We start from the raw sequence: 15,209 nt of genomic DNA on the forward strand, positions 1-15,209 counted from the left end.
AACACAACCACAACGAGATGCAACAACTCAAGTTGTTTCTGCCAATGACATATGCCCTCAATGCGATTTGATAGGAGTGATGCCAAATCCAAACTGGCTACCCTAGATATTTTTTTTTGGTGCGCCAAGACCATTCACAGTTGAGCTCAATCAGTTTAGCTCAACGCTGATTGGCTATTATGTTATGATTTTTTTTATCAAGGGAGGCCAAATGCTCGCTGGCTTCCCTTGCAATCAATGCTACGGGCGGCAACAATGTCATACTCTTTTGGACCAGACAGCATCAGATAGTTGTTGTCAATCATGATCAGTGACGTTTACTCTCAGACATTGGGCGGTCATTATTTGCAGATGATGGGGCCTTATGGGAGAGGGGAAGAACTGCTGTACATAGTCAGGAAGGTACAGGAAGTAATTTGATGAGGTAGAGCTGCGGGGATTCAGATTCTCTGTCGAGAAAACTCAGACAGTGTTCTCTACCAGGAGGAGGGTGTGAGATGAGGTACGCTTGAGGTTATATGGGAGAAACTTGTAGAAGGTGGGGTCCTTCAGGTTCCTTGGGGTATACTTTAACACTGGACTAACACAGTGAGAGAGTGGTGGGAAAGTGTAAAAAGGTGCTAAATGTGACGGGAAAGGAGTGGGGGGCTGGGCGTTCCTCATTGAGGACCTTGTAAAGTGCATTCAGGAAAGTATTCAGATCCCTTTTCCTTTTTGTTATGTTACAGCCTTATTCTAAAATTGAATCAATTGTTTTTTTCCCTCACCAATCTACACACAATACACCATAATGATAAAGTACAAACATGTTTTTAGAAATGTTTGCTAATTTATCAAATTAAATATCACATTTACAAAAGTATTCAGACCCTTTACTCAGTACTGTGTTGAAGCATCTTTGGCAGCGATTAAAGCAGTGAGTCTTCTTGGGTATGACGCTACAAGCTTGGCACACCTGTATTTGTGGAGTTTCTCCCATTTTTCTCTGCAGATCCTCTCAAGCTCTGTCAGGTTGTATGGGAAGCGTTGCTGCACACTTATTTTCAGGTCTCTCCACAAATATTCCAGAAGTCCGGGCTTTGGCTTTGCCACTCAAGGATGTTCAGAGACTTGTCCTGAAGACACATCTGAGACTTTAAATGTGATAGGAAAGCATCCAACAGGAAAGTGTGATTATTTCCAGGAAACAGAGACTGTGGAGCATGTATTGCTACAGTGTGGGTAGTATCCGAGGGAAAGAGAGAGACTGAGATCTAGTATGAAGTAGAACGGGATACAGGAAATTAGTTTAAAGAGTATATTAAGTAGAACCTCGTTAGATATCGTCTCAAATATTGTATTATCTTTTTTAAGAGTAACGGGGCTGGCAGGTAGGATTCATTATCTCCCTGTCTCTGTCCCACACTCCAGTGCAATAGGTGGCGGTAATGCACCATATTGTTGTATGCCAACCGCCGATAAACCCCCCCCACAACGAACAAGAAGAAGACCGTCCCTTTCAGTTTAGGTCCGCCTTCGTTTAAAACCAGGCCAGCTGCGCGTGCCTGAATAGAGAGAAGAACATTCTGTGAAGACCAGACATTGAAATGGCATCAGCAGCGGGTAAGGATTGTGAAACCGTATTAATTCGTCTACATATCAGTTTATCAATTTCAATATTAGGTATTAGACATGTAGGCAGCAGTTAAGTACCGTTATGTGCAGTGGGAGCCATTTATCTACATTACCTTCTATGGGGGAGGGGTTATTTCGCTAGCTTTTAATGCTAGCTAACTAGCTATAACTGCTATTGCATTTTGGAATTACATTTTCAAACCCCCAAGCCTATAACTGTTTTTGAACAGGTTGGGAGTTATTTTCCCGTGAAACTTGCATCTCATTCCTCTAGTTTGCTAGTTCTAACTATAGTATTGTCCGATGGCTCTTACTAGTTAACGTTCGCTAGCTAGCTTTTTCGTTAGCTGAGCGAATGCGCGCCTGTTCTAACGTTAGTTGGTAAAACAAGCTGATAAAGGCGGCCATTTCTTGAATTGAGCTTTGTTTGTCAACTAATAGCCAGGTTTTGGAGACTGCATTTAGTAATCACTTAGTAATCTTGACATGGTAAAGAATGAAAAACATGTTCATGATGCCATTTATTATCAAAATGGAACTGTCCTCATGGTTATGTTGTATTTTGCAGACTACAGCTCCTATGGACAGGCAGGAGGCCAACCGGGGTAAGTGTATTCTTGCACTGAAAAGCTAATGTATATAATTTAACTGTTTATCGCGTTGATAATCCCCGAACATTTGTCTGACTCGACGACAATTGTTGTATTGACGAGTCAATGAAGATGGTGGAGTAGAGGCTAAGGCTGTTTTATTTTTGTAGGTATGGCTCCTATGTGGCTCCGCCCTCTCAGGCTGGCTATGGACAAAACACACAGGTAGGCTACTTTTGTTCTGACCAAAGCCCCTTTCCATAGCCCCTAGGTTTTTAGGGTTCAATGATCTGAACGGACTCAATGAATTAACACAATCTGAAGCTTCTCTCCTGAGTTTGGGGGGTTGGATTATCGATAGTTGACATCTGTTGTTTTTCAGCCGAGTTATGGCCAACCGCAGGGATATGGGTCATACAGCCAGCCGACTGAGTCAACCTATCCCCAAGGTGGTAGCATCTCAAGTGGCTACGCTCAACAGGGTTACAGTCAGCAGCCACCCACTGCAGGTGGTAACTTCTGTCTATTCTGATAAAAACATGAAATTAAATGAAATGAATGATTAGGTGTTTTTTTTTAATTAGTCCGATGTGTTAGCTGGGGCAAAACTGACACCAATCAGGCCCTCGGGGACTGGAATTGCCCACCCCCTGCATTAGCCCCTAGTTTGTTGTGGGGCAGCTGGGGCTTGTGTACACAGTTTAACACTGACTTTTGCTTTTCTCCTCTCAGCTGGTTATGCCACCACTCCTGCTGCCCCCCAGGGTTACAGCCAGCCAACCCAGGGGTATGGAGCTGCAGGGTATGCTGCAGCCCCTGCTGCTGCCACCACCACCAGCAGCAGCCAGGGCTCTTATGGGGTCCAGGGTGGATATGGAGCCCAGACTGCATACCAGGGATATGGGCAGCAGCCGACCGCTGGAGCACCACCCGGGTGTGTCTTTGAGCCCTCAAATTTCACTCTTAAACATTTGCTTAACTGTCAGCTCAAGCTCCTTTATCATATTAACCAGTATTCTGGTATGTGCAATTTGGCAGGTACTTTAATCCAAAGTAACTTGGTCACGCATGTACTGGGAATCTAACTTAATGATCCTTGGCGGGGGAGTTGGTAGTATCCCACCCATCAAATAAGATGTTACTGATCATACACATTTAGCGAGTTATTAACATATGTAATTGCGAGTGAAGCCAAATGCCATTTATTTACTAATCTGAGAAAGACCAAGCTGCATTATGCCATCTGGAGGTTTGACCCAATTTCTCTTGTCCTCATCTCCTGTCCCCACAGCTACAGCACCAGCAGCCAGCCACCCACCAGCTATGAGCAGAACTCCTACTCTCAGGCACCCCAGCAGGGCTCATTCTCCCAGCCGCCACAAGGTGGTGGATACCAGAGCCAGCAGAGTGGCTACACCCAACAGGGTGTCGGTTACCAGGCGCCACAGGCCCCTCCACCCCAGCAACAGGCCCCACCTTCCAGCTATGCTCCCACATCCGGGGGGTCCTACAGTCAGCCACCTGCCAGCCAGTATGGACAACAGGGTGGACCAGGAGGCAGCTATGGTCAGCAGGGTGAATATAGAACACCTAGCCAGTACAGTAAGTCTTATGGCATTGTGTGATTTTATACTGGTTTATCTTCATAGTTCTTAATTGTGGTGGGTCCTAACTGTCTGCTCTCTCCCCAGGCAACTACAGGCAGGATCATTCCAACGGACGGGGCTACCCGGGGCCAGAGCCGGGTGGATATAGGGGCCGCGGTGAGGGCCGAGGCATGGGTGGGGGGGAGAGCCGGGGCCGCGGCCGTGGAGGGTTTGACCGCGGTGGGATGATGCGTGGTGGCGGCATGCGTGGTGGAATGAGCAGAGGCATGGGGTAAGTGCTCGCCCATCCTCTCACTTCATCAAACCTTTTCTTCTACAGGAGCAGAGTGAGGCCTGCACAGGGCTGAGAGTGGCACATCACCCCTCACTGGATAGGGCAGTTAGTCAAATTAACCTCGGCAGAAAGGCATGATATCTGCTGTTGGAATTATGTGGGGAGTTGAGGCATAGGATGTAGGTTACATTTTATACTACACTGAACAAAAATATAAATGCTGCTTGTGAAGTGATGGTCCCATATTTCATGAGTTACTATAAAAGATCCCAGAAATGTTCCATATGTACAAAAGGTTTATTTCTTTCAAATGTGCATACATTTGTTAACATCCCTATTTAGCATTTCTCCATTGCCATGCAATTGGCCTGCTGACTGCAGGAATGTCCACGAGCTGTTGCCAGATAAATATTAAATTATGTCCATGTTAAGAGTGCCCCATAGTGGGGTGATGGTATGGGCAGGCATAAGCTGTGGACAACAAACACTAAGTTATCTGAGACCAACAGATGGATATCTGTATTCCCAGTCATGTGAAATACATAGATTAGGGCTTAACACATTTATTTCAATTGACTGATTTCCTTATGAACTAACTCCTTTTGACTTTTTTGCGTGTTGTGTTATTTTTGTTCAGTATAGCTTGATGACCACATCCTTTAAAATATAATGTGAAATCAGTCATCACCCTTGTAGATGTATGTTGTGCTACTGGTTGCTGCTCTCAGCCCTCCCACTGTATGGCCAAAGGTAAGAAGGTATCCACGAGCTAAAGACCATCAGCAAATATCTCCCCTTTGGCCCCCTAGTCTAGGGGTGTCAGTCATTCCACGGACGACATAGTATCTGCTGGTTTTCATTTTTCCTTCAATTAAGACCGAGACAACCAGGTGAGGGGAGTTCCTTACTAATTGGTGACCTTAATTCTTCAATTGAGTTAAAAGGAGTGTAAATCCGCTGACACTCTGCCATCTGTGGAATTAGTTTGAGATGTGACCTAGACCCTCCCAACTGAACTTTGTCACGCAAGTGCCAGTTGGCCATCTTCTGGGTAGCCAATGTTGAGAGATTTTCCTGTGTAAATTATTTTCAATCACAGGAGCACACAAGAGCCAAAGTCAGTTGGGATAATAAGTGGCAGGCATGTTTATTCTACAAGGATGCCAGTAGGCCTTTTTGAATGAGGGCACTTCTGGTCACATTCAAATGAATGGTCATGAAGGAGTGCATTTTGGATAGGCTATTCAACCACATGTTTTTATAATGGGACTATGAGTGGAATTAATTCAATCTTTCTGGTCTTTTATTTTTTTAAATTCAGGAAATACTTTTCTATAGATTTAGCCATGTCTCATTTTGAAGGTATTTAGTTTGTGTGCAGACTTTGGCACTCTTTTAGGTATACCATGCTACAATTGTTTGAGCTGGACATACACTTGGGAACTTATACAGTGGGGCAAAAAAGTATTTAGTCAGCCACCAATTGTGCAAGTTCTCCCACTTATAAAGATGAGAGGCCTGTAATTTTCATCATAGGTACACTTCAACTATGACAGACAAAATGAGAAATCCAGAAAATCACATTAAGAATCCTAAAATGAATTTATTAGCAAATTATGGTGGAAAATAATTATTTGGTCACCTACAAACAAGCAAGATTTCTGGCTCTCACAGACCTGTGACTTCTTCTTTAAGAGGCTCCTCTGTCCTCTACTTGTTACCTGTATTAATGGCACCTGTTTGAACTTGTTATCAGTATAAAAGACACCTGTCCAACCTTAAACAGTCACACTCCAAACTCTACTATGGCCAAGACCAAAGAGCTGTCAAAGGACACCAGAAACAAAATTGTAGACCTGCACCAGGCTAGGAAGACTGAATCTGCAATGGGTAAGCAGCTTGGTTTGAAGAAATCAACTGTGGGAGCAATTATTAGGAAATGGAAGACATGGAAGACATACAAGACCACTGATAATCTCCCTCGATCTGGGGCTCCACGCAAGATCTCACCCCGTGGGGTCAAAATGATCACAAGAACAGTGAGCAAAAATCCCAGAAACACCCTGGAGTACCAAGTGAATGACCTGCAGAGAGCTGGGACCAAAGTAACAAAGCCTACCATCAGTAACGCACTACGCTGCCAGGGACTCAAATCCTGCAGTGCCAGACGTGTCCCCCTGCTTAAGCCAGTACATGTCCAGGCCCGTCTGAAGTTTGCTAGAGAGCATTTGGATGATCTAGAAGAAGATTGGGAGAATGTCAGATTAAACCAAAATATAACTTTTTGGTAACTCAACTCGTCGTGTTTGGAGGACAAATGCCGAGTTGCATCCAAAGAACACCATACCTACTGTGAAGCATGGGGGTGGAAACATCATGCTTTGGGGCTGTTTTTCTGCAAAGGGACCAGGACGACTGATCCATGTAAAGGAAAGAATGAATGGGGCCATGTATTGTGAGATTGAGTGTCAACCTCCTTCCATCAGCAAGGGCATTGAAGATGTAACGTGGCTGGGTCTTTCAGCATGACAAGGATCCCAAACACACCGCCCGGGCAATGAAGGAGTGGCTTCGTAAGAAGCATTTCAAGGTCCTGGAGTGGCCTAGCCAGTCTCTCGATCTCAACCCCGTAGAACATTTTTGGAGGGAGTTGAAAGTCTGTGTTGCCCAGCAACAGCCCCAAAACATCACTGTTCTAGAGGAGATCTGCATGGAGGAATGGGCCAATATACCAGCAACAGTGTGTGAACCTTGTGAAGACTTACAGAAAACACTTGACCTCTGTCATTGCCAACAAAGGGTATATAAAAAAGTATTGAGAAACTTTTGTTGTTGACCAAATACTTATTTTCCACCATAATTTGCAAATAAATTCATTAAATTCTACAATGTGACTTTCTGGATTTTTTTCCTTCTCATTTTGTCTGTCATACATAGTTGAAGTGTACCTATGATGTAAATTACAGGCCTCGTCTTTTTAAATAGGAGAACTTGCACAATCGGTGGCTGACTAAATACTTTTTTGCCCCACTGTAGCTCAACCTGTATACATAAAGTACAGTTATGCATTTAGCCATGTTAGGTTTTGATGTTAGTCGTTCAGTATGTCAACATTTTAGTGAAATGGTCTAAAGCATACACCTCTGAATATATTTGTTCAGTGTTGGGGGGGGGGTGTGTATTTGTTTGTTTTTTTTTAATTAAAAAAAGGTGAATGCATTGCTTTGTCACTTCAAGGCTATCTATTTATATCACTATCGTCTACCAGTGCTTATTGTATTGGTCAAATCCAAAGGTTAAAAATCAGAGGCACCTTTACCTTAGTTTGCACTGAACATACTTAATGTTACCCCAATAATCACAAATGCAATTCATTCACCTTTCTTACACACAGGTAAGAAACAAATAAGTGTAAAAATGGTATGACTTCAAATGTATTGCTGAAGTGCACTTTTCTTTAACATGCTTTGTCGCATTTATATGCTACAGGTAACAAAGTGAGATCCATGTAAACACACCAATACTTTTACAGTACCACAACTCAGTTCTGGGTCTGTGCCAGCAGCCTTTTGAAAAGGGGACAATATCGGTGGTGTCAACAAGAGGTGGCCAAAAATGTCCCCCAAAAAAGTCAATGTCATCAAGGGGGGAAAAAAACGTTTTTAGAAAGCAAACTGTTATTTAGTGACAATTATTGGTTGCATTTTTTTGCTTTGTGTAATCAAATATTGTGTAAAACAATGTGTTTATTGGCTGAAATTTTACTTAATGATTGAATGTACCATACGTTATTTGTAACAATTGTCTCAGGTACAGCTCTGAATAGTAAAGGCTCCCATGTTACGGCATTTTATGAGGGGGGGGGGTTAGTTTTTATAATGACCTTATCCTCTAAGCCTGAAGTCTATGAACAAATTATGGTTGTATAGTACTTTTCAAATCCAACTAGATCACTGGTCTGTAACTTGAGCTGCATCTGAAACAATTCAAATATATCCTGTTGTGTAAAATACAAGGGTTTTCAACCCCAGAGGTAATAAAGATTAAAGCCACTCCATTATGCCAAACATTGATACTCGTAGAAAGTTATGCCGGTTGAGTTAATATATTGTATTCAGCAAGGGAACCCATAGATCACAAACGTTGTATAGACCCCTACCCCTGTCAAGATTCTATAGTTCCTTTAAAGATTTTGGGGGGTTAATGGCTAAGTTAGTTTCTTGGGCATTTTATAAATAAGAGCTAGTCAGAACTGTGCCAAATCTCCCCCATCCCTATGTGGTACAAAGTGGCTGTTAAAGGGATATCGTCTTCATATCTCCGCTTATTCCCCCAGCATCACTGGAGACAGAGGTGGCTTCAGTAAGCCTGGTGGTAAGTTTAATGACAATTACAAGACGATAATACACTAGACCACCTAACACATGTATACATTTGTATCTACTTGTTGTGTTGTATTTTCTAGCCAAAGGGGAAAACAAAAAATATATGGCTGGTTCATTAGGGTTTTTCTCACACACTGCTTTGAGGGTTTTTTCAATATCAAGCGTCCACTTGATTACTTTTTTAAAGTGTTCCCACTGATATTTTTTTTATATGCTGCCCCAAGCCAATGAAGCCATTAGGCTTTTCACCACTTTTCTAAATATTTATTTTGCGAATGTGGTCTTTTGATTATTTAACTTTCAAAGTAGGTTAATTTTCAGCCTTAGGTGTTTTGGGTGTTCAGTTCATTTGAAAACACTTTTTATATATTTGCCCAAATTGGGTTTCAATAATCTAATTTCTAAGGTTGCAACACCATGTTTATTTTTATACAAAGGGAAATGCTCAGAGGAGCATGTGTGCCAGGGTAAAGTCAACCTGCAGCATGTGGGATAGATCAGGCAAATGTGCTTACTAACGTTTGGTCTCTTGTCTTCTCTCTTTGTGGATGGGCAATAGGACCAGACTCAGACACAGGTGAGTTCATCATGCCATGTATCAAACCCAGCAATGTTTGTGCGTCAATTTTATAAATGTTTCCTTTTAAACAGACCTTACTCTGTCCACAGGACGCCCAGAGGAACAGGATGACTCTGAGAATAACACTATTTACATCACTGGCCTGACGGAGAATGCAACGCTGCCCGAAGTCGCTGACTTTTTCAAGCACAGTGGAATAATCAGGGTTGGTACTGGACTCTGATGCAGTTTGGAGGCCTTTCCTAAATGTTATCGCAGGCTTTTGAAAAGTACTGACTGAATAATTGGGTGATTTAACTGTTTTCCGTCTTTCAGATCAACAAGCGCACAGGTCTGCCTGCTATCAACATTTACACAGACAAAGATTCGGGGAAACCAAAGGGTGATTGTACTTTGTCTTATGATGAGCCCCCATGCGCCAAAGCTGCAGTTGAGTGGTTTGATGGTGAGTGTCTTTTTGGGGGGGGGGGTACTAACAAGAGGCCCTCTGATTGCTCCTTGATCATTTTTAGGGCTTCATGCATAATCTTAGCAGAGTTCTTTCAGTAGATGTTGGTATTGAATATGTACCTCTCTTCCCCCTTCTACCTAGGCAAAGACTTTCAGGGGAAGAAGCTAAAGGTGTCGATGGCTCGCCGTAAGCCCATGATGGGGATGATGCGAGGAGGCATGTCCATGAGGGGTGACCGGGGAGGCATGATGAACCGTGGAGGTATGTTCTGCCAAATAATGCATCAGTGATTCATGTTTCCTGCCACTTTCAGAAGTATAACACATTTCTGTGCACCTGTGTTGTGTAGCCACTAAGCATGCCTAAACAGTCATTTTTAAAGGTTTTCCCAAAAATCTTCCCTATGAAATATTGACTGCAAAGTAGGCCTACCTGGCAGAATGATATGATGATTTGTATCAATCGGGTGGGCATTTGCTTTTACAAACTCTCCCATCACATGAAACACTATTAGCCACCCTGGAAAAAATAATGGGGAAATCCAAAACCAGGAAACTAAAGAGTATCTTAATGAATCTTAAACCCAGACCAACGAGTCTGACTTCCCCACCCCAGGGCACTATTTTCTGTTTGTGCTTTAGAAAGTTGGGAGTATTGAGATGAATCATGTTTATAATATACTTGTTCTCTGAAAGTAGACACTTTCTTGACTTGCTTTTCTGTTTCCGTGTGAATTGTTTGTTGGGCCCTTACCAATTTGCATCTTGGTAGATAGAAAATATATGAGATGTAATGTATATTTGACAATTAGTAGATGGTGGTAAAAGTTGATCTCAAACTCAGTGTAACATTCTGAACACTGACTGTTTGTTATCCATTGGTCACTCTTAGGGCCAGGAATGATGAGCCGTGGTGGTCCAATGGGACGCGGTGGGGAGCGTGGTGGATTTATCCCCAGGGGTGGTCCCCGTGGCATGGGCAGTCCTCATGGCATGGGTAGAGGTGGTCCCTCAGGGGGCAACATGCAGCAGAGAGCAGGAGACTGGGAGTGCCCTAAAGAGTGAGTACTAACAAAAAAGTAAATTGTTCAGTTTTTAACTGCCTTTCTCTGTGGTTTGGGGTAGTCCTGACCTGAGGCTTATGATTGCAGGGGCTGCGGTAACCAGAACTTTGCCTGGAGAATGGAGTGTAACCAGTGCAAATCACCAAAACCAGAAGGCTTTGGACCACCTTTCTCCCCTTCAGGTAATGCTTTGCTTAAAAATATCTACTTCATGAAGGATACATTTTAGTAGGGGAAAAGCTATACATTGTCTTCCTTCCAACCAACACATTGTCTTGTTTCTAGGTGGCGATCGTGGTAGGGGTGGCCCAGGAATGCGTGGGCGTGGAGGGATGGACCGTGGTGGTCCAGGGGGCCCTGGAGGCTTCCGTGGAGGCAGGGGTGGTGATCGTGGATTCAGAGGACGTGGTGGCATGGAAAGAGGAAGTTTCGGCGGCAGGGGCCGTGGTGGCCCTCCCATGGATGACATGGGCGGCCGAGGCAGGAGGGGTATGGGCCCCCCCGGCAAGATGATGGAAATGAAGTGAGTATGAAGTGTTATTCACATTCAGCCAGCTCCCATCAAACAAGCTTCTAATGCCCACTTGGGGTGCTCACATTTAAACCCCAACATAGTTTCACATTTTGGTAACAGAAGTTACTTGATTGCATTGTAAGCCTGAATTAATGGAAAGGGAAAGTCTCCAAAAAATTCTGAAAGCTGTTTTGAATAAATCTGTCAAGGTTGTTAAAGGAAATGTTTATTCCCTCCAGGGGAGACCATCGCCAGGACCGCAGAGGTCGTCCCTACTGAAGGATACAACGCTTGAATAAATTCCCATGTTATACAGGATTTATTTTTAAATGAACATTTTAAACTTGTATCTCCATATTTATAAATGGTTAATGGTGGGAATTTGTGGTTCTTTAGTTGACTTCGGTGACCTTTTTATTTTAATTGTATTTTTTTACCAGTGTTTTTTTTGTTCCTGTCTGGTTGAACATTTGTGAACCTGTGGCAAACGCATGCTGTTGTGTACAGATAAATTGTATTTGTGAAACCTTTGTGATAAGCAAAACATTTTTTTAACCTGTTCTGCCCTCCCCTCTCTGACCATGTTGAATTAAAAAAATGTGAAAATGTAGTCTGTCTTTCCTGGAAAGGGTGCTTGTCTACTGATTCAGTAATGGAATGATCATCGTTTCACTACAGATTTAAGGAAATGTTGACGTCTCATTGTGGACGGCTGAATAGTTACGCAGACTGTTACCATGACATTTGAGAGATGGGCCCAAGATGTATGCTTGCTCAAAGGAGTTGTACATATTGATTATGCTTATCCTATGGTGACATCATGCTTCAAGTGATGGAATTACAATGCCCCTTGGTAATTTTACCAGTAAGCCTATGGGCTCATGAGTCTTCTCAGGTACAGAAGCTAGTGTGGTCAATTTACTGTAAATAAACCACTAAAGAACACCAATAATAAGAGCCATGCTTTGGCCAAGAAACATGAGCAATTGACATTAGACCGGTGGAAATCTGTCCTTTGGTCTAAGCCCAAATTTGAGATTTTTGCCTTAGTGAGATGCAGAGTAGGTGACTGGATCTTCTCTGTGTGTGATTCCCACTGTGAAGCATGGATGTGTGATGGTGTGGGGATGCTTTGCTGGTGACACTGATGTAGTGGGAATTCAAGGCACACTCAACCAGCATGTCTACCACACATTCTGCAGTGATACGCCATCCCAAATAGTTAGTGCATAGTTTAGAGCTGTGCTTTGGGACATTGTCCTGTTGTAGGAGGAAATTGGCTCCAATTAAGCACCGTCCACAGGGTATGGCGTTGCAAAATGGAGTGATAGCCTTCTTTAAGATCCCTTTTACCCTGTACAAATATCCCACTTTCCCACCACCAAAGCACTCCCGGACCATCACATTGCCTCCACCATGCTTGACAGATGGCGTCAAGCACTCCTCTTTTCATTTTTTCTGCGTCTCACAAATGTTCTTCTTTGTGATCCGAACACCTCAAACTTGTCTATCCATAACACATTTTTCTAATCTTTCTCTATCCGGTGTCTGTGTTCATTTGCCCATCTTAATCTTTTCTGTTTATTGACCAGTCTGAGATAGGGCTTTTTCTTTGCAACTCTGCCTAGAAGGCCAGCATCCCGGAATCGCCTCTTCACTGTTGATGTTGAGACTGGTGTTTTGCGGTACTATTTAATGAAGCTGCCAGTTGAGGACTTGTGAGCCATCTGTTTCTCAAACTAGACACTCTAATGTACTTGTCCACTTGCTCAGTTGTGCACCGGGGCCTCCCACTCTTTCTATTCTGGTTAGAGCCCGTTTGTGCTGTTTCTGTGAAAAGAGTAGTACACAGCATTGTACGAGATCTTCAGTTTCTTGGCAATTTCTCGCATGGAATAGCCTTAATTTCTCAGAACAAGAATAGACTGACGAGTTTCAGAAGGAAGTTATTTGTTTTTGGTCATTTTGAGCCTGTAATCTAACCCATAAATGCTGATGCTCCAGATACTCATCTAGTCTGAAGAAGGCCATTTTTATTGCTTCTTTAATCAGGGCAACAGTTTTCAGCTGTGCTGATGTAACAGTATAGCTTCCGTCCCTCTCCTCGCTCTAACCAGGGACCCTCTGCACACATAGACAACAGCCACCCTCGAAGCATCATTACCCATAGCTCCACAAAAGCCGTGGCCCTTCAGAGCAAGGGGAACTACTTCTAGGTCTCAGAGCGAGTGACGTCACCGATTGAAACGCTATTAGCGCGCACCCTGCTAACCATTTCACATCGGTTACACTGACATAATTGCAAAAGGGTTTTCTATTGATCAATTAGGTTTTTAAAATTATAAAGTTGGATTAGCTACCACAACGTGCCATTGGAACATAGAAGTGATGGTTGCTGATAATGAGCCTCTGTACGCTTATGTAGATATTCCATTAAAAATCAGCCATTTCCAGCTACAATAGTCATTTACAACATTAACAATGTCTACACTGTATTTCTGATACATTTTATGTCATCTTAGTGGACAAAAAAAAAGCTTTTCTTTCAAAACAAGGACATTCCTTAAAGTGACCCAAACTTTTAAACAGTAGTGGATTTTGATTTGTTAAACACTTTTTTTGGTTACTACATGATTTCATATGTGTTATTTCATAGTGTTGATGTCTTCACCATTATTTTACAATGTAGAAAAATAGCAAAAATTAAGAAAAACCCTTGAATGAGTAGGTTGTGTCCAAACCTTTGACTGGTACTGTATATATATTTTTTTTATCGTGATAAAAAATGATTTTGCCTGACTATCCTGAAAATATAGCTTTGTTGTTTAAATTTGACACTTCGTGGCCACCATTGTTTGACAGGTGATTGCAGTTTGGATTGAATTGTGGGTCTTATCAACCCCACAAGTGATCAAAGTTTTTCACTCGCTCCCTCGAGCTAAATCAAAGGCCGAGGGGGTAACTTTATTTCTATTTTTTATTAACAACAAAACAATACATAAAGCACATGGGGGAACACAAGAATACATAGATTACAAACAATGGACAATCGAGCTAGGGGATACAATATCACATCACAATTACACAAGGACATTAAGGGACATATATATATATATACTTACAATTCAAACAGGTTTTTTGTTAGTAGAGCATTTAACCGTCTTAAAATAAAGTTCAATTTATTTTTGTAGGGTAAGAAAATGTGGTTGTCTGTTTGTAAATTTACATTTGTGTCTATGAAATTTGGCCTAAAGAATAATTAAATGAAATACATAAAAATGTTTCAGCTTATTTCTAACGTATGTTAAGAATCCAAACAGTACATCTCTCCACAATAGTGTAAAATCTCCATAAATGTGTTCAGTTATAAACCTACTGATGCCTTGCCACAGTTTTCTTACATGCATACAATGCCAAAAAAGATGCAACACTGTTTCTGGGTAGTCATTACAAAAGGAGCAATTTGAGTTGATGTTTTCCTTAAACTTCTTCATATAGTGGTTGGCAGGATAATATTTATGAATAATTTAAAATTAAACTTCCTTAATTTTGCTAACAAGTAGGTATGTGTGTGGCAAAATCCAAACTTTTTTCCAACAGAAAAAAATCCATTCCAATAAGGCATGGCATAAGGTATAGATACAACATCCTGCTGAAACAAGGATCGTATCGCTCTGTTGTTGAATGGACCAAAAGAGAAACAAATCTTTCCTACTGATGAGTCAACGGGGTCAATAGAAGGTAGGCTCTGAGGGTCAGGTCTTGACACGTTCCTGAATAACATAGCAACGCCTGAGGGAATGGCATCTAAAACAATTGCAAAATCTTTAGGTGTTACAGGGACCTTGTAAAGTGATAAGAATTCCTTATAACTGAGTAAAAGACCCTCTGCATTTACCAGTTGGCTCACCAATAGGATATTATTTTGGAACCAATATTCTAAAAACAAAGAAGTATTTTTATACAATATATCCCGATTATTCCATATATAATATCTGTGTGGAGAAAAATTGTGTTTATAAATTAAGGACCATGATAAGAAAACCTACCGATGAAAAGCAGAAAGTTTCACTGGAACTTTGTCAATATTATAATTGAAAAACAACATGAAGTTAAGGCCACCAAAAGTAG

The 15,209-nt window shown here is 42.0% G+C and overlaps 1 protein-coding gene across 3 annotated transcripts; it reads left to right on the forward strand.

Moving 5' to 3' along the window:
* Window positions 1-1,480: 1,480 nt before the first annotated feature.
* On the forward strand, window positions 1,481-11,688 carry ewsr1a (EWS RNA-binding protein 1a). Of its 3 annotated transcripts, none has more exons than XM_052521081.1 (16): window positions 1,481-1,602; window positions 2,183-2,219; window positions 2,375-2,429; window positions 2,587-2,713; window positions 2,937-3,138; window positions 3,496-3,806; window positions 3,896-4,082; window positions 8,422-8,459; window positions 9,030-9,047; window positions 9,122-9,255; window positions 9,366-9,495; window positions 9,643-9,762; window positions 10,393-10,561; window positions 10,652-10,746; window positions 10,850-11,087; window positions 11,318-11,688. In XM_052521081.1, the coding sequence occupies exons 1-16, from the start codon at window positions 1,587-1,589 to the stop codon at window positions 11,355-11,357; spliced, it is 1,917 nt and encodes a 638-aa protein (XP_052377041.1). In that variant the 5' UTR covers window positions 1,481-1,586; the 3' UTR covers window positions 11,358-11,688. The 3 variants fall into 3 exon arrangements, with proteins under 3 accessions (XP_052377041.1, XP_052377042.1, XP_035627998.1); XM_052521082.1 differs by having other exon boundaries at window positions 3,496-3,779; XM_035772105.2 differs by having other exon boundaries at window positions 1,482-1,602; window positions 9,140-9,255.
* Window positions 11,689-15,209: the final 3,521 nt, after the last annotated feature.

This window comes from Oncorhynchus keta, chromosome 6 (assembly GCF_023373465.1).
Source record: "Oncorhynchus keta strain PuntledgeMale-10-30-2019 chromosome 6, Oket_V2, whole genome shotgun sequence".
NCBI lineage: Eukaryota > Metazoa > Chordata > Actinopteri > Salmoniformes > Salmonidae > Oncorhynchus > Oncorhynchus keta.